The sequence below is a fragment of the Trachinotus anak genome, unplaced genomic scaffold (genome assembly GCF_046630095.1).
Source record: "Trachinotus anak isolate AG129_WGS33_773 ecotype Australia unplaced genomic scaffold, CSIRO_AGI_Tana_v1 ptg000039l, whole genome shotgun sequence".
NCBI lineage: Eukaryota > Metazoa > Chordata > Actinopteri > Carangiformes > Carangidae > Trachinotus > Trachinotus anak.
The window spans coordinates 2280807-2303160 of record NW_027273890.1 but is presented as its reverse complement, the minus strand read 5'-3'; the positions used below and the strand labels follow the sequence as shown (position 1 = coordinate 2303160).

General features: G+C 43.8%; 1 protein-coding gene across 1 annotated transcript in view; it reads left to right on the top strand.

The window, feature by feature from the left end:
* Nucleotides 1–10260: 10260 nt before the first annotated feature.
* fn1a (fibronectin 1a) overlaps nt 10261–22354 on the top strand; it is a 29914-nt gene continuing 17820 nt past the window's right edge. The window contains exons 1-12 of the mRNA XM_071472547.1: nt 10261–10560; nt 11471–11596; nt 11698–11832; nt 12101–12232; nt 12635–12772; nt 13385–13543; nt 14038–14235; nt 14369–14551; nt 15045–15221; nt 18754–18909; nt 19209–19337; nt 19481–19624. Coding sequence (XP_071328648.1) covers nt 10431–10560; nt 11471–11596; nt 11698–11832; nt 12101–12232; nt 12635–12772; nt 13385–13543; nt 14038–14235; nt 14369–14551; nt 15045–15221; nt 18754–18909; nt 19209–19337; nt 19481–19624 — 1807 coding nt within the window. The 5' untranslated portion in view covers nt 10261–10430. The remainder of the gene's footprint in view (nt 10561–11470; nt 11597–11697; nt 11833–12100; nt 12233–12634; nt 12773–13384; nt 13544–14037; nt 14236–14368; nt 14552–15044; nt 15222–18753; nt 18910–19208; nt 19338–19480; nt 19625–22354) is intronic.

Sequence of the window (22354 nt, the reverse complement as noted above, 5' to 3'; positions counted from 1 at the left end):
GCCCCTCTCATAACAGCCCCGTTGATGTATTTCCAATACTACTGGAGTGTCTAGTGCTATAGAGCCTTCTGGAAGTGTGTGTCAGTGTGTGTGTGTGTGTGTGTGTGTGTGTGTGTGTGTGTGTCTGTTTCCATTCACTGATTTCCACACAGACCAAACTGAGTCATGCAGGTTATGATGTAACACTCAGATTCAAAAAGCAGCAGAGAGACAACAAAGCTGCAATTTCAACAGACAAACCTCCTGAATGACATAAAGTACTGAACCAATACCACAATACCAGACTATGGGATACTGGTAAGTAAACTTCAACATGATTAAAGGATCAGTTCACTTGTATTACACAAATATACACTGTATTCTCAGATGCAGGCAGTTTAAAGATATCTGTCCCTCCAACCAAATATAATGGTGAAAAATTACTTTTTATTTTTAAATATTCACCATTGGCTGCGATAATTCACACAACACACTGCACATGTTTTTATAAGGATTAGTTCTTTGATAGAGACTAGTCCCAGTATCATGTGACTTGCAATCTGGATATAGACGTGGTATTTACACAGAATATTTTGTGTTATATTCAACAATGGATGCAACACTGAGCTGTCGAACCAGACGTGCTCAGGGTCATACCTGTGTTCAGTCCCCTCCAGCTACTCAACACATCCTCACACAAAAAACACAAAGTGGGGAATGAGATTTAGTCGAAGGAAATGCAACCAAAATCTATTTGAGTCCATTGTGGGTCCTCACCAGTTCTGTTGTGTCATCTACGAACTGTTTTTTTTTTTTTTCACTTGTGGCTGGAGGATGGAAAACATGTGATGTGAGAATGTAAGATATTCCTCAATGCTTGGTTCCACATCACAGGGCGCTGCAGCAAACACTGTCACAACGAACCTCACTCTGCCCCCGAGAATAAAAGACTTACATGCAAATATGTTCCTTCTCTGCACCATCCAGGACACACACACACACACACACACACACAGCTGCTCTCAAACATCTCCATCTGTAGTTATATACCTCTAATTAGAACTTGACTGTCTATGACTCAGACGTTTGAGGAAAGTCATCATTTCCCAGCTCTCCCAACTTTCCATGCCCTCTGTGCTTAGTAACTGTTTTTTCTAGTATATTATAATGACTCAAACAAACACATGTGCATCGGGCCCATGGAGGCTGCTTTCTCTCATTCTCCGTCTTTTGGTTTTTCTCTCATTCTTTCACTTTTTCTCTTCTCATGCATCCATTCAGTCTGCTTCACTCCCCCCTTTCCTCTCAGAGCTTCCTATTCTACAATCAAATCTCGACTCTGGGATTCCTCACTGATGTTATGGGGTAACCATGGAAACCCAAATCTGAATCTCCCTTGGTAACCAACATGAGATCCTCATAAAGTCATAACAAAACAGAAAATAGTGGCATCTGTGAAATCCCTAAATTTCACTTACTTACATTTCACAATATAATCTCTTATTTTGGTGATCAGGAAGCATAAAACAAAAAACTATACACAACAACTATAATAGATATTGAAATAAAAGAGTTATTTCAAGTCAGCAAAATGTCATTATTCTCTTGCTTCTTATTTTCTTATTTCTTGTATAAGTCTTGTTTAGAAACCTGCACATACACATATGCAAATGAGGATGTTAAATATTTCCGGGTCAGATGGGGGACAGCGGGGTCAGACGGGTCATCGTCTGAGCTCAGCCTTCGCTCGTCCATTTTTCAATCTGCCAAGACGTTTACCAGCCTGCCCTTCATTTACCACGACAACCAAAGGCAAGAGAAGCATGTTACTGTCGTGTAGTGGACACTTGTGGTGTGGAGAAGGACGTCTCGTCTGGGAACCAGCACAAAAAATAAACCAGTGATTGATTTGTGTTCCCAGACCAGTTTCAGACACCAGACTTATGAAAACAAGTGTTTCTGCCATATATAGTGATGAGAGGGGTTTTAACTCCTTTTCAGCCTGTGCACCTACATTCAATAAGTGTTTTTCCAGAGTCTGGGTCTGAACTAAAAAACAAAATCATTAAGATTTAAACTTTAAACGGTGTGAACAGCAGATATGTCTTCTCCTAGACCACAGCAAGTGGGTGATTTTAAAATAGCTGCTGGCAATTTCTGCAAACTCTCACTCTAATGACCAAGAGAAAATGTCATCAAAACACGGTAATCTTGAATTACAGAAAAACATTTCTCTGTCAACATTAGCACCACCTTCAACTGCAACTGACATTTACATTCTACTTATGCAACATATGATTGTTAATGAGTCAGTTAAACAGGCAGGGTGAAATGGAAAATGATTCATACTTATTCAAACTAAAAACTGCTTTGCATGAATATCCAGAACATGTGTGATATTTTTTAAATCCATTATTAGTCGCTTTCTTACATCAACCTTTTTATCTTACAGGAAATGATGCTGCATTTTATGAAACTTTAAAAAATTAGTTAGCTTCCCTTTAAGCTGTGTTTCACCCACAACACTCGTGCTCTTATTTACATGATGCTCTGTCACGATCAGCACAGTAACTGTTAGTGCTGAATATGTATAAGGCTTTGTGTTGAATTTAATTCAGACAGGAATATTCTGCACCATCCTTAATGTCAAACACACTGGAAACCACCACACCTATACTGCAATATGTATGAATTATATTAAAATATATGAAAAAAAAGATGTATTGCCTCAACATCTCTGTCTGATGTTACAGCAGCAAAAATCTTGGGTTCAGTTTCATTCAGTTAACAATTACTTTCAATTATATCTCAGTTTGCAATACTGTGTCACAAGAGTTAAAGATGAAACCTGTGAGATTTACAGCTGTTAATCTAGTTTTTGATTATTAGTTACTCTAGGTGTGATCATTGACAGATAGAGAGCTGCTGGGAAAGGAGGGTGAAGAGTATGGTGCTGTAGCCAATTCACATCTGTCTGTGAGATGTACTGGCTGCTGTAACACACACACACACACACACACACACACACACACACACACACACTCACACACTCAGACCCCCCTTGTGTCTCTAACTTCCTCCCGTCCAGCCTGGGGTCCCTGTGGGGGTCGACAGCCCGGCGCATTATGTTCTGTCACCAGGAGATAAACCAAATGTTGCAGTGATGACATCATCTGTGTGTTTGTTTACAAAGGGGGGGGGGGGGTGAAGGAAGAGGAGGGCATCAGGAACAAATCACAATAGTGGGGTGTTGAGAAAGACGCAGAGAGAGAGAGAGACGGACGAAGAATAAAAGAGAAGGAATAAAACAGGAAGCGTTCATGAGCCCTGAATAAGTAAATTCAACCCACTTTCCTGCTCAGTTTGTTTAGTCCACAGTATTTTCACTGAATAACCAAACACTCACAGTTTGCTCTTCCTGACTGTTTGCTTTCAGAGCACAGCTGCTTAGTCTATGGACGAGCTTTTCAATTAAGTGCAGCTTACATCTGTGTATTATTCTTTGATGTTAACAGACACAGATGTATCGTCTTATGGGTTTGAATGTTTCACAGCCAGTGGTCGTGAGATGGTTCTACAAGTGGGGAACAAGTGAAACAGCAGTAAAACTGGGGATATGAAGAAAAGTCACAGGCTGTTTGTGTTGTTTGTCCACCAAACATTATAGGTGTCACATGAGAAAACTGAACGTCACAGTCATGCACGACGAAGAAATACACACTGACTGTGCTACAGGGACTCACAAAGTATATTTATGTATTTATAATCAGAATCTGTGACATAGAAACACAAAAAAAGTCTGACAAACAAGGAGTAAAGAATAACGAGCATCTTCACCCTGCATATTAAAGGTGACACTGTATGGGCTGATGCAATTAAGGCATATATTGCATGTGTATTGCAAAACAATGCAGAAATATTATTGGGACAAAACAAAAGTGAAATGAAGCTGAGGTCAGGATTACCTCATGCATTCCAAGTTATCTCGAAACAAACTAGTGGTGGTCTGAACGGCCGGACTCACAGCTTCAGATCAGGGCAACAGCACAGTCTCTCCTTCCATCAGAAGGAGCTGATGGTGTTGCACTTGTTTGCAGATACAAAAAAAAAAAAGAGCGTGAGAGAGAGGCTTGAATCTTGCCCACACTGATGCTGTTGTACACCTGGCCGATCCTCACATGGAGGAGGCGTGGCTGTCACATTGTGGGTTTCAGAAACGTACAAAAACAAACAAGCATTTGGTTTGTGCCTTTAGGCAGAGAACAGTTGACCCACTCGTATGTTGCCACAGCAGATGAGACTTACCTTGACAAACAGCCCAATGCTGGATGTCACAATTTCCATGTTTAACGGCAGAAAGCACTTTTCACTCCTGTGGCAAAAACAGCGGAAGTGGTGCATGAGGTGTACATGACACACTTGGAAGTTTCCCGTCGATCTGTAATAATTCAACGGCTCCACATGTGAATCATTCATGTCTGTGGTGGTTGTGTAGCTCAGGGTTGTGGAGGTGGTTAGAGGCCATGTTGCTCTCATGCTCCCTAACAACAACTTTCCTGCACGTCTCCTCAGCAAAGGGCTGTGACTAAAGTCGCCCAGAGGGGGCGGACATCCGAATCTCCAGGGGGTCGGATGTTATCATCTCTCTAATTCGTTTGAATGGAGACAACAGCATCAACTATCCACTACATCACCTACATCACATGTGCCCCACAAACAAGTTCTGTACACTACTTATGAGCTCAAATAAAATATGCATATTTAAACACATAAATCCACACGTGCACTGCCTCTGAAACCTCTGCAAACCGAACATCTGTGATAGCGAGAGACAAAGGTGGACAGTAGCTGCTTCAGCGGTTACTGAAGGGATAAAGGGTTAAGAGACGATAATTTTTCCTGCTCTGTTCCGCAGTGATTTATGCTTTACTTTAAACCAGGTCCCAACAGTTATAAATACTAAGATGCTTTTGAAGATACCCAGAGCTTATCCACCCATGAAAAGTGTAGAGTCTGAACTTCTAATCACTCCATCTTTCCTCAGACTGTGACCTCATCTCCCCTGAGGAGAGGGAAGCTGGAGGAGGACGAGGGGGAGGACCAGGAGAGGGAAGCAGGCTGGAGGGAAATTAGAGATGTTTTTGTTTCATTTTGTGTCAGTCAAGCTTTTTTAATAAGAAGCGTGTGAGAAATCCTTATTGGATATTAAGTGCATGTGGTAGATAAATAAGTCAATTCGAAGGAAATTCAAGTGAATTCATTACTAGACATATAAAAGGTGGCTCCAATTCGAGGACTTCCACCATCCTGCAGAGGAGTCACAGAACTGAACATTCGACCAGCACCTCCTCCTCCTTTTTCCCCCTTTTTCCTTCTTCCAAATCGAGTTCCCACCCTTTGCCTCACAGGGACAAAATGTTGGTAAGCTCTGTGGCTCCTGATCAACTCATAAAGTCTAATATTTTTAATTTTGCCATCACGGAAGTTGCTCTTAAACCTTGGAGTGTGGTTAATCTCAGGGGGAGACTAAAGCGTACGTTGAAAAGTGGTGACTGTATAACTGGCAACATGCAGAGAATTAATCATATATATATTTTTATTGTAAAAAAAAAAAAAGACAAATGACAGCATTGCATAGTAATTAATAACATGTCAGACAGTGTTTATGCCTGGCTTCAGTTTTCCATCATCTATTCATCTTCATGCATCTCTAGATTTATATGAGTGTGACCAATGACCTGATCTGTGGACAGCTACAGACAGACAGTGAAATTCTGGAAAACAAGGCTCAATGCTCAGATAATCAGTATCGGTCTTGACATGCAGACTCTGAAGGAACGGACACAGAGATAAATCAGGAACAGAGTTGATTAAACACAGACATGCCAGAACATTGAAGGTGTGTGAGGGTCTCATATAGGATCATGAGATGTTGTAAAAATGGAAAATACTGTATAAAAGTTAGAACACGTTCTCTGGGATGTTACAGTAACGTGTGAGGAATGGCCAGTTTAGACTTCATGATGTTAAACCGTAGTAAGAAAGAGAGAAAGAAGAAAGAGAGACTGAAGAAGAAAGGAGAAGCTCCTGAAGAAAAACCAAAAGAGGCCAGAAACAAAAAAAATCTAGAGCAACATTTTGTCGCTCTAGATTTGGAGAAGGAAAGAAAAAGTTGGATGAAAAAGTGCAGCAGCTGAACAGAGACCCTGCAGCTGTGAACTCTGTCCTCACCCTCGTCCTCTGTCTCGGGATGATCATTGTGAATGTGTTGTGTAATGCAATCAAAAAGTTACAGTATGATTTCCACACGTCAGCATAAAACCTCCCCACCTCCCCAAATTTCTCAACTCTCCGGTCACTCTCATGATCTCTCCTCACTTTTCCCTCACGTCTCCCTCTGTCTGTGAGGATTATTCATACCCTCGTCCAGCCCCGGACTCAGACAGAAACCTTCTCCAGAGATTTTCACGCTTTGCTTTTTCTTTCAACCCACAACTTTCTTTCTGTCTTTCTCTGCTTTCACCTTCTCCATCCTCTCACTTTTGTTTCTGCTTTCTTCTCTTCTCTGTTCAGGATCTTTCCAAACATCCAAAACAAGTTGTATGTCTAAGAATAATCTGAGCCAGTGTCTGCAGTCTCTCTGCTAAATAGAGCAAGTTACTAGAGGCAAACATACAAATTCATACAACATACACGTAGAACAAGAGGCTTTTACGTGACCCTTTGTTTCTGTGGCCGGCTCTTTCTACGGCTCAGGGTGTTACTGTCGCTATCTGATACCCAAACATGCATGCTGGAAATAATTGCTGCAATTCCCGGTGAGATCCCCCTGCGTGATTCGCTTTTAATGGCCAATTACCACTTAAAACCAGTAACGTTAACCATAAGAATGTTTGTATGTTTACACGTGAAGCCACAGCAGGCAGTTAGCTTGCACAACAACCAAATATGGCTTTAAACTGGGGTTTCCAGCGTCATCATAGCTCATCACATCAGCGAAGCGGCAGAAGTGGTTCGGTGATGGTAACCACAGGGAAATGATTTCAGTTTGGGGAAGGACTACTAATGTAAGAGGGTATAAAAGATGAAGAACTGTTGTACAATGATTAACTTCACTGTGTTGACCGTGACAAACTTGGAATCACAGAGTATGAAGAGATGAAGGAATCAAAGAAGCCACCACCCAGTGGAGGCATTGAATCTGGTGGTCAGCGCTTTCCGTTAGCTCCAGCTTTAGTGTGACATAAGTGTGTCACTACATCAGACCATCATGACTATGATGAGCTCGTTATCACAGCATGATGCGCTGATGCATGTTTTCCTCTCCCTGTCCCTCTGCTCTACAAACTGCAGTTTTCTGTTGTCACCAGCTCCAGGTTCTATCCATCCATCCATGTCTTTGGGCTGTGGGAGGAAGCCGGAGAACCCGGGAACCCACACAGACACGGGGAGAACAGAAAGGCCTCAGGGCCCCGGGTTCGAACCCAGAACTCCACCACTCCAGGTTCTAGTTCAAAACAAAGACATAAAGTTGTCAGTGTCTGTATTTACACTGTAGCTCTGTAACTAGAAACATATGTGGAGCTTCACAAGTGGCCTGAGCTGGATCCTGTCTGTAAAACACAACCAGTCTCACACAAGGTGAAAGGAGTGCTTCATACACTGTTCATCCAAAACATCACCTGCACCGTATTACAGCAATATAGTTGTTGAGTCTTTGAGTTTTATTTCACTTCTGTGTCTCTGTTTGAAAAAAAAACTCTCAGGCAGTCAGTGTAACACTGTGTCTGCAGGCCACCCAGCACCATCAACACATTCCCATGCATGGGACAGAATGTAACAGATGGGTCCTCATGCCATGGCGTATCCAAAAAAAAAGATAATTGTCTTCTTGTGTGGAGCAAATGTGCAATAAAACAAACTGTTCAGATCGATGTCATGGTGGAGCCAGATGATGCCAACAGAAAATCTCTCCAACACCTCGAAAATGTTTCTACATGCCACAGATTTCCTGACACACAGAGGATAATCCACAAGGGTTTAGTCAGAAAGCCCCCCCCCCCCTCCCCATCACATTTAACCACGGTTTGAGTGATTTCATTTCACTGAGTGACTGAATTTATCTGTTTTACTGTTGCAACAGATGAGCTCATGACACTGCAGGGGAGGTGTTTTGTAGATCAGATTAGAACTTGAGCTACACATCAAGTGTCAATGAGAATCCATGTTCACTGTCTCTCGTCCTCCTTCTGAGGCATTCATGGTTTGAGTTTGTCCATCTCTTCTTACCCTCTTACCCTCTGGTAATATATATATATATATATATATATATATATATATATATATATTATATATCTTTATTGGACTTTTCCACACATAAAGAAACAGAAGGGAGGGAGACACAGAGGGGAACATCACATCCCCATCAAAATAAAAGTCACAGTTCTGCTCCTTCCCATATGCAGCATAACATCACAATCATACAAACCGACACAAATAAACACAAAACCAATGTTTTCAACTTCAACAACAAAAAAAGGGAGAGGGGCGTGTCCCTCATTAGGAATGAGCAGAAAAACACCATGAACAATATAGATAAATAAGAAAACAGGCAGAATCCCCCATAGAGACAATATCCACTTCTTGTATTCCCGTGCAGGACAGCATCATTAACACCCAACACTTAACCCTGAGGGTATTTTTATGTTTAATGTTGTTATACAAAAGCACAAGTCATCATAAAGTAAAGACTGCGGTGACGTCAAATGAGTTTCACTGACTAATTGAGTTTGTTGAAATTTGAACCTTTTAACAGCAATTATCCTCAAACTGTGTAGAAGATTTTGTTTTGACTCTTGTTTGGCTGTAACGAAGCATCTGCATCATCATGGGGGGGACGTTTATTTAAAAACTTTGCTGATGCATCCACTGATTTAAAGATGGACTCGAGAGAGTCACCAAGATCCGGGTGGTGTTATTGAAAACAGGGACTCATCATGCATGAATGTCTCAACCCCCAGAGGTGACTAAAGCCGTGGAAGGAAGTCACAACGCATGGAGGGGCAGAAACTAATGTGTCATTTGGCAGAACAGAAGCTTACTGGAGGTTTCCATTCGCAAAGTGGTCACTGCAGCATTTACAGCAGAAAATGCAACCAAACTGCAGGAAGAAGGACAAAGAGACAGTGATTTAAAAAAATGCATCCGAGCTTTTGCCAAATTAAACCAAATACAAATACATAATGAACCTAACAGGACTTTTCTAAAACCTTTAATATGCCGCAGGCTTTTCCACAACATGATACGAAGCACATAAAAAGTTGTCAGTCACTAAGAGAAGCAAACTGAGACATGGAGAGGACCCTCTGCTCTTTGTGGTGTTGACGACTTACACTGGACAACAAAAAGAGTGAAATATTTGACCTCTTGACCTGCACATTACAGAAGTTAACTTGTATCACAGAGGAATTATTTCAACCCCCCCCCCCCCCCCCCCCCCCCCCCTCCCGCACATATAAACACTTTCCAGACATTGAAACTTTAGGCTACTGGAGACTTTCCAGACGCTGACGCCATGTGACCCAGTTCCTGCACAGCATCACTGCACTGGAGCAAAGCTGTTCTGCTGAATTCAACCTGAACCAGTGATAAGACAACTGCTGCAGTAAAGACGCACACCCCTGGATGATCAGTGATCGGTATGAGTGTGTGCAAAGTGAAGCAGGACAGTACAGTGATCTGTCATGTGTGGGGTATCAGGGACGTCCACCCTGTTAGAGGGACAAAACACACCTGACTCTACATGTGCTACTCTGCATAAATACACTAAAAATAACTTTCAAGCACAGCTGGGACACACAGTCTGGGTAGATGGCTGTGGAAGACAGACAGTAAGATCAGAGGAGGTCTCAGGTGTTCCCTGCTGGGGGGTGTCCCGTCTCCTTGGCTGAGAAGCAGCTGGGAGCAGGGCTGCACCCCTGTGGCCCGGTCCTACATCTACAACATGAAATGAACTGAGCCTTTTTAATTAAAATCAGCGAATGGGGCCCTGCTTCCTGATTTCGTGTTGTTTGTCTCAGTGTTGCGGGTCCCATGGAGACACATGGAGACACATGGAGAAGCAACCTGTCACATCTCATACTTTATGACCCGGAATGTGCGTGACGACCCCCCCCCCCGCGTCGTCCTCACTTCTCCACGCTGCGTGAGTAGCCGGTCTCTCTGTTGGACCTCCCACCTCCGGCTGAAAGCCATGCCCAGATAAATCACTCCCCCCACACTGGTAACCTGCACACTGAGAGGAGCGCACCGAGCGGAGGCAGCAGCGCGCCACAGAGCAGGAGTTGCACTGGAACCGGATTCTCTCCGTCCCTGGAGACAGTGAAAGAGAGGCTTTGGGGGGGCTCCTGTAACATTGTTCTGCAGTCATCGAGTGGCCCGCATTCAGCAGCATGTCCGGCAGCGCCTTAGCCAGGGTGCTGGTTGCGCTCTGCATCGGCAGCGCGGTGAACTGCATGCCCAAAGGGACGCACAGGAGCCGGAGACAGGCGCAGCAGCATCACGTCTCCTCCGTCTCTCAGGGTGAGTCCTCAGACCGTGAGTCACAAAGGCGGGTTGGTGAAGCAGTGAATGGTTCTCACAGGGGCCGCCAGAGGTCAGCTGGACAACTTCTGAGAATAGAGATTAAATGGGAAAATTGTAGTTTGATATTTTTAGTTGTTGAGAGGGAAAGTAAACAGGACGCATCTGTTGTCCCTGCAGTCTGACTGTCCCTGCAGTTCAACCAGTAAAGTAGGTAAAGCTTTGTGTGTACGGGGTTGATTAAGGCCACAAAAGTTCAAATCAGCTGTTAATCAACAATCTCTCTGATCTCTTCATCTTAATCCGTGTGAAGGCTACAGAGACCAAAGCTCCAGAGACAGACATAAAGAAAAAAAGAGAAGACGTTGTGGAAAGAGATGTGTGTGGCATGTGAAGTCATGAGATGTGAACAAAGAACAAGCCTGGTGGGGGAGACACAGCTAAAGTGGATATAACCCTCCAGTGTGCAGCTGATTTATTACTCAGCCTACAGGCCCTTTGAAGTCAGGTTAACACATCCACAGTCAGTTTCACAGACGGGTGAAGTCTTGTCCTACAGTAAAACGTGTATTCCAACGCCGGGTTTGCTTACTTTGGTTTACATTTGTCTTTGTCTTTGTTTAACCAAAACTGAGCCGTGTGTTTTGAGGTTATGGTCACTGCTGGAGCAATTTCCAGAGGCTGAGTTTGTCTTTCCATTTTCAAAAAGGCAATGGTAAGCAGGTAGGGAGTTGGTGGGTGTGTGCGGGTGGAGCTTGTTTTCTCTCTCTCTCTCACATTTTCCTGCACTGGTAGTGTTTTGGAGTAAGAGCAGAGGCAGGGGGTGCGTTTTTACGATACCTCCTGCTGCCAGAATCGAGCTCGTACTGAAGCCTCATCAGTTTCCTCTCACCTCCCTCTGTCCTGTCAGACGGTTGTATAGAAAATGGCAACTTCTACAGCCTTAATGACCAGTGGGAGCGGCCGTACCTGGGCAGCACTCTGGTCTGTACCTGCCATGGAGTTGCTGGCATCAAGTGTAAAAGCAAACCTGAAGGTGAGTTTGTTTCTGATGTTTGTCTTTCGCACCATTTCCCTCCTGCTCCAGTAAAACACACACGCAGCACAAACCTTCTCCATTTGCTTTCTTTCTTATAGAGGAAAGGTGCTATGATAAAATCAACCAGCAGTACTACACTGTGGGAGAAACCTATGAGAGACCCAAGGATGGCATGATCTGGGACTGTACCTGCATCGGATCTGGGAGGGGCAAGATCAGCTGCACCATTGCCAGTAAGTGTGTTTCTGTCATTAACTGTTCTAACCCCAGACCACAAACCCCAGCTCACATGTTTCCTGTGTATATCCTGGTCTGCCAGACTGATGCTAGTAAACGGGTTAATCTCCGTATTCTCTACAGCTGATTAACAACTGGAGGCGTGCAGCTGTTTGCAGTTAGCCGGGTGGTTAGATAATGGGAGAAATGTCTGAGTGTGTGTTTCTTTGCTTCTTTTCCTTTGCTTTCTCACTGTGAAAACACTCTCAAACTTCTCTCACCCAGATCGCTGTCACGAGGGTGGGGCCTCATATAAGATCGGTGACACCTGGAGGAGACCCCATGAAACAGGAGGCTACATGCTGGAGTGTGTCTGTCTGGGTAACGGCAAAGGAGAGTGGACCTGCAAACCTGTGGGTGAGTCGTTCAGACAGACACAAGTGTTTACATCAGGGATCTTTATCGTGTGATTCACTCTGTGTTTTACGCTCAGGCAAAGCAGCCACTTGTAAGTTTTGCTATTGCTACATAGCTAACGTTAGCATTAGACGAAACATTGCGAGTTCGTCATCAAACTTCATTCCTTTAATCACCAAGAGCTGAAAAGCACCACCGTTAACTCTTGTCTCTATTGCGTCTTCTCTTCCACTGAAGTTAGCATGCTAACCAGCTAGCCCCGGCCCTTCTCGTCACTTCCTGATAGCGACTCACTGTAGCACTCTGCCCTGAAGCTCAAACCTCTTCACTTGTAAACACAGCGATGATCAAAACTCTCGTTAGGCGACAATCACTAAACACACAAGTTTGTGTTTCCTGCAGCTGAGCGTTGCTATGACAACTCGGCGGGAACATCCTATGTTGTCGGGGAGACGTGGGAGAAGCCGTACCAGGGCTGGATGGTGGTGGACTGCACCTGTCTGGGAGAGGGAAGTGGACGCATCACATGTACCTCCAGAAGTAAGGAAAACTTTATTTCTAGTTTCACAATACCCCGTTGCTTTCACTCCTTTGTGTTCAACATGTCTCTTTTTGTGTAGATACACAAATGTAATCCTGGTTGTCAACAACAAACAGGGAGAACTGGGTCACAAGTCTCATGTGTCCATACGCCTGCAGCTTAATCCCCATGAAATGTCTCACAGATGAACCTTCTAGCCTTACTGGCAGGACTAAACTGCAAGTGCAGCTTGTGATTTGTTGGAGGATTTCCACATGCTATGCAAGAAATGTTAACGGTCGTGTTTCTAATCAGAACCATGACTTGTCTCCTCAATAGTTTCGACTGATGTAACTGATGTTAATGAATGTTATTCCCTGTTGGCTTGTTGTCACATGCAAGACTTCAGGGGGGCCGCGGAGGCTTTTGAGCGGAGGTCTCTAACAAAGTGTCATCGTGCACGTTTTCAACAAGTTATCAACAAAGTCACAACATGGAAACAGATGGTGGCCAAGAGGAGTCATTCCCCACAGGATCACTGCTGATTTCCACATTCCTCTCAAGGCTTCTCGCGAAAAAGCCACAGCTTGTATGTCTTTATAATTAATCCCAGCCACTCCCTCCTCTCCTAGATCGCTGTAACGACCAGGATACTCTGTCCTCCTACCGTATTGGAGATACCTGGACCAAGACAGACGCCCGAGGCCACCTACTCCAGTGTCTGTGCACAGGAAACGGCCGAGGGGAGTGGAAGTGTGAGCGGCATGCATCACTTCACACCACTGGCCTGGGTGAGAACTGATAACATCCCTCTCTCTCTCTCTCTCTCTCTCTCTCTCTCTCTTTTTTTTCCTCTCTCTCACTCTGTGTGGAGAGAAGAACGTACACCAGAGACAGATGCTGTCAGGAGGGAGGCGATAAGAAGTGCCAAGTGTCTGAGTGCTGAAGTGAGAAAGACGAGTTTTGTAACTCGTGATCATGACCTCATGAAACAGAGAGGCAGAAATGGAACAGGGGGATGAAGAGGGCGGAGTGAAGCATAGGAAGAGAGGGTGTGAAACAGAAACATAGGCTTGTGTCGACTCTGTATTTTATTGTGTACAACTCATTGATTGCTGATCTTAATAAACCATCTTATTAACTAATTCTGATGTTTGTAAAGTTGTATTGCAGTTTTTGTTGAACCACATCATCTCCTAAAAATGTTTTAAAACACTTATAAATTAAACTTTATATGTTATGACATTGTTTCTGTCTCTGACTTGACTCCCATGTTACATTTTAGGCACAGGCTCTCGTGTGATCACTAACATCCAGCCGGCGGTCTACCAGCCCGCCGCCGTGCCTGAGCCTCCTCAGGAGGGGCCCTGCCGCACAGATACTGGACTGTCCTACTTCATTGGCCAGCGCTGGATTAAGACCCAGGGAACCAAGCAGATGATCTGTACCTGTCTTGGTAATGGAGTCAGCTGTGAACAGTGGGGTAAGAGACGGTTTTTTTTTGCCTTCACAAATTCAACCAGTTACCCCTGAAGTAACCACAAACATACAGCTCAGCATGTGGTCATGTGATTAGTGATATGTATGTATTTGTGTGTTTTCCTGTCTTCGTCCAGATGGACCAGCTCCAGTGTACGGGGGGAACTCAGGAGGTCAGCCCTGTGTGTTTCCTTTCGTCTACAAGGGGAAGACCTACCACTCCTGTACCTCTGATGGACGCAGTGACGGACAGCTGTGGTGTTCCACCTCCTCTGACTTTGAGACGGACCAGAAATATTCCTACTGTACAGAGAAGAATGGTGAGCAGACATGTTGAGTATTATTGAAGGTGGGAATTGTGTTGACAGGGGATGAACAAGTATTAAAATCCTCATTTGGAAGAGGGCTGGAAAATATCCTCAACTGTAACGTCAGCTAATTAATGTTTCCTCTGTGAAGTTAATGTCGGGTTCATTTTGATGACATTATTATTTTTTATAATACTCAGCAAAACGCTGTGTGGTACAGTCTGTCAATCACACAGCCCCGCCCTAATGTGTCCCCTACTTTATTGTCTATTCTCAAAAGGATTAAATTTGAAAAATGAACATCATGTTGTACTGAAGCAGACTTGAAACTAGCGTCTGAGACTATAAACATTTTCCCATAGACTTCAATACAATCAGACTTTTTTTTGTAACCAGTGGAGTCGCCCCCTGATGGTTATTAGATAGATGCAGGTTTAAGCCTCTTAGACGACAGAAGCAGGAGTTGCACTGGGGTTCGGATATTGATATTTTTTTCTTTCTCTAGTGCTTGTGGCAACACGAGGCGGTAACTCCAACGGTGCTCTGTGCCAGTTCCCCTACCTCTACAACGGCCGAAACTACACCGACTGCACTGCAGATGGACGTAGAGATGGCATGAAGTGGTGCGGCACCACAACAAACTATGATGCAGAGCAACGATTTGGGTTCTGTCCCATGGCTGGTAAGTGTGTGTGTGTGAGATGGAGAGAGAGGGATGGACACAATCACACTATTTAAAATGTTCAAATGTCAAATTTAAAGACAACAAAGAAGTTTTTAAATCTCTTATCTGGACAAAGAGACACCTGAGATCATGTAACAATCAAATGTTTCATTTTCACTACAACAAGATGTTTTAAGATCTGTTCACTTAAGTGTTAAAAAAATGCTAAATGTTTACAAGTTAAAAATGCCGACTTGATATATATTATCTGACCAAAATATAGTGAAATGGAACTTTTAAAAGTATCTGCCTCACTGTGGACATGGTCTCACAGGCCGGTCAAACAGACCAGCTGCAGTTACAGAGGTAACTAATGTGATTAACACAGCTAATTGCAAAGTCTGTCTTAAGTAAAATGTTGCTCCGCCCCGTCTGAATCACAGAGTTAACATGGCCTTTGTATTCTTTTTCTTCTTTTCTTCAACAATGAGAGGTTTTGATTTTATTTAATTTGCATAAAAGCTGTTATCAGAGTGCTGCTAAGGAGTCAGAGCTGATGGCACAGACAGAGTCTCATTCACAGGTCTTACACCTTTATGTTTAGCAAGGCCAAATTCACCTTCTGAGAAATGTGTTGCGTTGTGTAGGTGTTAATTAGGTCTCCCTGGGTAACAAAGGAGGCAGAAGCCAGTGAAACACTAGGGGGTCAATGACACTTAATGTCTGTGAAGCAGTAATGAAATGGTAATGATGATACCAGCAAGCTGTAAAAACACTTCAAACTATGACTGAATCTATAGGACTTGATGACTAAATAAGCCTGACAGTCTAATTTAAAAACCACATAATTATAACAGTTTATAGACGATGCTAAAGCCACCTAAGACAAACACAGCAGAGTCGTCAGAGCAGATGTGAGTCACTGCTGTGGACGTCTTCAGTGGGAGATCCAGGCCTTCAAACATAGCACTGCTATGCACACAACTGATTGTGATTGCGGATTGTGTGACATGATGAAACAATATCCACAAATAGAAAGAATGGTATCTCTATTTTAAAACAATAATATTGCTGTCTACAGCAAAGTAGACTTGGATAGACTTCAAAGTAGACAGATAGGAGATGGAATAGTCCGAGGAATGTGGATGGTACAAAGTGGAACAGGCTTATCTGAGATTCTCTTATCTTTGAATTCTGGAGCACTGAATTTATTTGATCCCATATGAACTTATCTTTTTGAAGATTTTTTTTTGCATTGTGGAAAGAACAATAGTCAATCCTTTTAAGAAGCTCAAATATTTGCTTCTCCTCTGAAGTCAGGGCTTCCCTGTGCGTCTAAAGGTTGACACATACACATGTCAGCATCTTTGTGCTTTTTTATGCTAAAACTAAACTTCATGGTTATTTTCTAAGCCGTCCTACTGCGTCCTGGGACGCACCTTTGAGCCAACACCCTGTCGTTAAAAACACCCTGTCAAGATGTGACGAGGACAAAAAGAGCGTTCCCGCCCTTTAGCCAGCGTCAGAGCAGGCTGTCTGTGGTTGGGCCAGCAGTCAGCGCAGCAGGGGGTCTTTGATATTGGCATTAATGACTCCACAGGGACTGTCCAAACAAACACGGTCGTTGAGATGTTAATGGTGAAGTTTAAATCTGGTGTCTGCCATGTGCTCTTGGGATGATAGGGCATTGGTCTCCAGCTGTGAGCCAGCATCCAGGGTGCACCTCCATTATGCAAACTGCACCGTTTACATGATTAGATCAACTCAAAAACTATAAGTACTTGTCTCTCTTCAGCACCAGGAGGGGACATGTGTTTTGCACCAAGAAAACCTTTTGCTCAGCCCTATGTGTTAGCAACAGAGACTCCTATCAGGTAGTTATAAACTGCTCAGCCTGGGGGTAATTGCTTTAGCTCCCACAGCTGTTGACTGCAGTGTCCAACAGCCTGTTAAATTTTAAATGACCACTTTCAGAGTCATTAAACTAGTGATTAAATTACCCTCAGGTAGTATTGATTGGTTCTAAAGAAATGAATGTGGATTGATTGTAGGTTGTTTTTATACCAAATACATTCAGATGGTAGATAAATCTCTGTAACTGGAACAGAATAAAGTCTGAAGATTTTCCATGTCCAGAGGACAGAGTGATTTCAAACAGCTGGAGAGAGTGAGGTGCGAGCAGACCCAGACAGAGGAGCCTCCAGTGGTTTGATCACAAGTGGTAAATACCAACGAACACAAGCCAAACCTGGTACAAGAGAAACACTGCACAGCAAAGAATTCAGAGAAAATCCACTGTGAAATCACAGCCAGACATTTTATAAAATATGTAGAAATAAAACACATGAAAACCAACAGTGAACTTTTTCAATCAAAAACCTGGATTTTATTGTTTTTTCACAGACAATATTTTCTTTGATCTGAGCAGTCATATGAAATATATTGTGTGCATCTTGTGTGAATTACATCTTCATCAATGACATTTGAGACACATGTTCTATAATAAGAAAACTATGTCAGATTAGAGGCATTGGATGTAGCTCAGCAGCTAATATCTACATTAGCTTTAACCCTGATACATGTCTGAAACCACTGGCAAGAAGCCTGAGTGTCCTGCTCCAGGTCCTAAACATCTCCAGACCCTGTATTTCTGCCCCGGCTACAGCCTCGCTGCACAGCCACCAAGCCAGATCCAAAGGGTCTGAACTTCCAGGAGCTAGATGTCTGGCTCTGGCCCAGGACAGCTGATCTGCTATCTGCCTCCTCATCCTCCCTCCTTCCCTTTATGGAGAGTCAGACTGATGCGTTCATGGGCAGGCAGGCATATCGGTTTTGTCTGCTACCTGCTAAACCGAAGCGATATCCATCAGTCTGCTTTAGTGCTCACAGAGAAGGTTCAATCTTCATTATTATCATTATTTCCCACATGTTCTTTCTCTCTCTCTCACACACACACACACACACACACACACACACACACACACACACACACACACACACACACTAACACACAGGCAGGTCTCTGCTTGTCCCACCTACCTTTGCAAACTTTCTATGATTTCCTGATAAAACTACTCACTGTTATAATTACCGGAGAACATGCGGTGAACACACACACATTCATACACACAAGGAGACAAAACAGCTGGTTCTGACTTTTCATCAAATCTCTGTTCCTATGGACACAGGTGTTTCTGTGATGGTTGTGTCCTCTGCAGCCTTGTGCAGTAATTATAGGGTCGAATCAGTGATCTCCAAGAGCAATCATTATAATGGGCCTGTTTTTATTTTGCTGCCGGTCTGCGCTGCTCGTGTTGCTGGGTGATGTGTTCAGATGTGTTGGATGCGTACCTGTACATCTGATTAGTTTGAATGTTGTAGGTAGGGAATGGTTTGTGCACAACTAGAGTTTGTTCCTGTTTTCACCAGAGGTCCAAACTTCTGAAAAAAGGATCCAGCAACAAACAAGAGTGAAACATGTGGATCCTGGATTCAGACTAAACCAGTGTCCTTGTGCTTTTCTCACTGGTTTTTGTCTTGTGTGTTCCAGCCCATGAAGAGGTGTGTACGGCAAATGAAGGGGTGATGTACCGTGTCGGAGACCAGTGGGACAAACGGCACGAGGTTCTCGGTCACATGATGCGGTGTACCTGTGTCGGCAATGGCCGAGGAGAATGGAGCTGCGTTGCTTACTCTCAGCTGAAAGGTGTGTATCTGTGTGTGTGTGTGTGGGCGTGATAATTACAGAGCCATATTAGACCTCTCTGAGTGAAGAGGTGAAAGGTCATGTGTGATATAATCCCTCACCTGCAAAAAAGGTCAGAAGTGAACCTGCACACCTGCACTTTATGGGACCTGAGTTGCACCTGCAGTGCATACACACACACACACACGCACACACACACAGATACACACACACACACACAGAAGAGCAGATGCACAGAAGCACATGGCTCCGTCACGTCTGTTCATGTCCTGTTATCTGTGTGGTTGTGTGTGTTGCAGACCAGTGTATAGTGGATGGTCTGACCTACGACGTGAACCAGACCTTCACCAAACAACACGACGAGGGATACACAATGAACTGCACTTGCTTTGGACAGGGGCGTGGTCGCTGGAAGTGTGATGCCATTGGTGGGTTTACCGCGTTACAGGTTTACAGCATAGAAGCTGCACAGCTTGAATTTGAAACTCTACTAAACTGACCAGTGTCTAAACTCCCCATCCTGAACTTATAATCTTATTTTCTATCTGATTTCATGTGACTCTGCCCTCAGATCAGTGCCAGGAGCCAGAGACAAGAGCTTTCTATCAGATTGGAGAGTCCTGGGATAAAGTCATCCATGGAATCATGTACAAGTGTTATTGCTATGGCAATGGTGTCGGAGAGCTCAGCTGCGAGCCCCAGCAGTCGTACCCTGGTAAGAGGTTAAATTCACATTAAGAGTGGGAGCTGTAGTGGGACCATACACACTAAGATAATAGGACAGGTCAGATTTTCTACCTGTCACTCACAGTCTGGAGTTTGTTCTTCTTTTTCCTGCATGCTCACATTTTGCAGAGAATCCTCTCCGGCTGATCTTCCTGTTTCAGTCCCTGGTAGTTCATGTTACTGACTGCTGCCTGGCTGTTAGGTCTTCATTCAGTTTGAGTGTTAGTCAGCTGTTGAAGCTGTGTAGCACCAGGTGTAGGACACTTCTGGTGTTTAACAGGGGAAAGAACGGTGGCTGACAGAGGTTCAGGCCTCAGCGAGGACGTGTTCACGGCCGCTGATGGTCAAATTAGTTCACTTCTACAAATTGCGCCTCATTTCTTGCAGTGAAAAATGTTTGCTTAAGTCACCTCGAAAACGAGGCCCTTGACTTTGATGTGAAACAGGCAGAGATGGGGAGGGGGGCGTGATTTCCTCTTTTACAAATACAGCCCCCACTCTGAGCCTTTGTTCTTGCTAGCATGTGGTCCATCCCCTGTGCTGTTGTTGCCACAGCTGTACTAAACACCATGGTGTGCATGTGTGTGTGTGTGTGTGTGTGTGTGTGTGTGTCCCACACACACACCTTTTAACGCTCTTTAGAGTTTTGTGTATTTTAGCAGCTGCGTTAAATTTAACCTAAAGCCTTTAAGTTGCAGCCCTTAGCGGTATCACTGGAACAGGACCATGCTTCGTTGCACAGCATTATGTGGCCATGATGGCTACATCACCTCACCCCTAATGACTTGAAACCAAGCTTGGCGAGATCGCATCGCTGCAACAACAAAGTCTTTCCCACAGTTTTGTCTGGACTTTAGGTTTCCTCCTGCAGACGTCTGTGGCGTTTGCTCGTCCTCCTTTGTCATTACAGCTAAACATGTTGTGCTTCTCCCTGTGCAACGTGTTTCTTTCTTTGCAGACCTTTGGTTGGAGTTGGATTTGATCCCTGCTAAGATGTGAATCATTCCTGTGTCTCTGTTGCTGTCCTTGGTCTCTTGTGTTGTATTGTGTTCTAATGGCATCACTAAATAAATCCCTTTCCCATTTTCCCTAATTCATGGTAACAATAGACTGATGCTGTGAGAGTATAATGTGTGTTTGTGGTTTACATTCACTGTTTAGAGCAATAAAACATTTGAACATGTCCCACAGTGAACATAACTCCGTCAGTATAGCTCCCGGCGGTGGTGTCGCAGCCTCAGAGCTTCAGGTTTGATGTGGAGGAACATTTGAACTGTTACTAGTTTGCCCTGTTTGTGGAGCAGGTTGACGGGAGATACAAAATGTAGAGCACTATTCTGCAGTAAGTGGCCATAATGGCAACCAGCTGTGAACTTGCTGTGTGTGTGTGTGTGTGTGTGTATGTGTGTGTGTGTGTGTGCCTAGGCATACAAAACACAGCATACTAAGATTTAAGGGGAGCACAGAGCAGATCCAGTCAGTTGGCTCTCTGGGTAAAACACCATAAAAGGTAAAAATGGCAAAACCAAGTGAGGGGTTTTTTTAAAGCTTTTCACAGGTCTCAGATTTAGCTCTGGGTTGATAAGATCTCCTGGAAAAAAATTGTTTTCTTTTCTGCCACCCGTGTTACCCTGTACTTGTTTGGGGTTTCCTGTAACCGTCTGAGGGATGACTCTCAGTATTACTCCCCTTTACTGTGGCCCGGCCTTATCACCATCTTGTCGTGCATCTGCTTGTATCGAGAATCAATGTTGTGTCTATGTGTGCAAAGTAAAGGGGGGGTGTTTGTGCTTGTACATTACACAGATGTGTGTAAGTGCATATAATGCTGTGTGTGTGTGTGTGTGTGTGTACATGCATCCACTGCGGGCGTGCATCCGTTTTCATGCACGTCCCACATCTGATTCTGTGTAACCCTCACCCCCTCCAGTGGCCTGTGGGTCTGTAATAGACAGTAATTGGTCCCAGATTGTTTTTGAGGTTTGCGTATCTGCGAGCAACTTCTGGTTAACCGAGCCACTTGCTCAGTAACTTTGATTACAGGTCTGCTATTTGGAAAAGTGGTCAGAAAACCTCAGTTCTTTATAGAAGCTACCAGTTTCTATCAGCACAGCTTATGTCAGGATCCTGCTCGCAACATGACTTCTGTTTGCATTGAACGTGATTGAATCGCTCCTTTCATCTCAGGAACCAGTGCAGGGACTCACAGGCTCTTTTATCTCCTAACCTGCTCAGACTTATTTATTCAGCTCTGGTAAACTGTCTTTTAGATGCAGTGTGACACATAAAAATACTTGAGGCTTTTCCGAGGAATTCACTAACGGACACGGCCAACTGTTAAAGACAGCTGTTTGGCAGCTTGTAGCGAGGCCATGAGGAGTTTAATTGAGCATCAAAACCTGCATTTCGAGGAAGGAAAAGAGTTCATCAAGCGTAATAAACTCCATGAAGTTCTGTTATCAGCTTTGCTAAAGGGGGTTCTCACATTTCTTTATTGCTTTCAGTCATTCTTCTTTCAGGGGCTTTGTTCTTTCTCACTTTGTGATGCTTCTACAAGTGTTTTATCGTGTGCATCACATGAGGCCATACAAGTGTTCCCATGACATTTCAGGGTTTATTTAACAGCTCGTTTTGTATTATAATTTTTTTTTCCTACATTTGAGCCAGCATTTTTACTTTTTCCTGTTATATTCCAGCAATAAAACTACTTATATCTAAA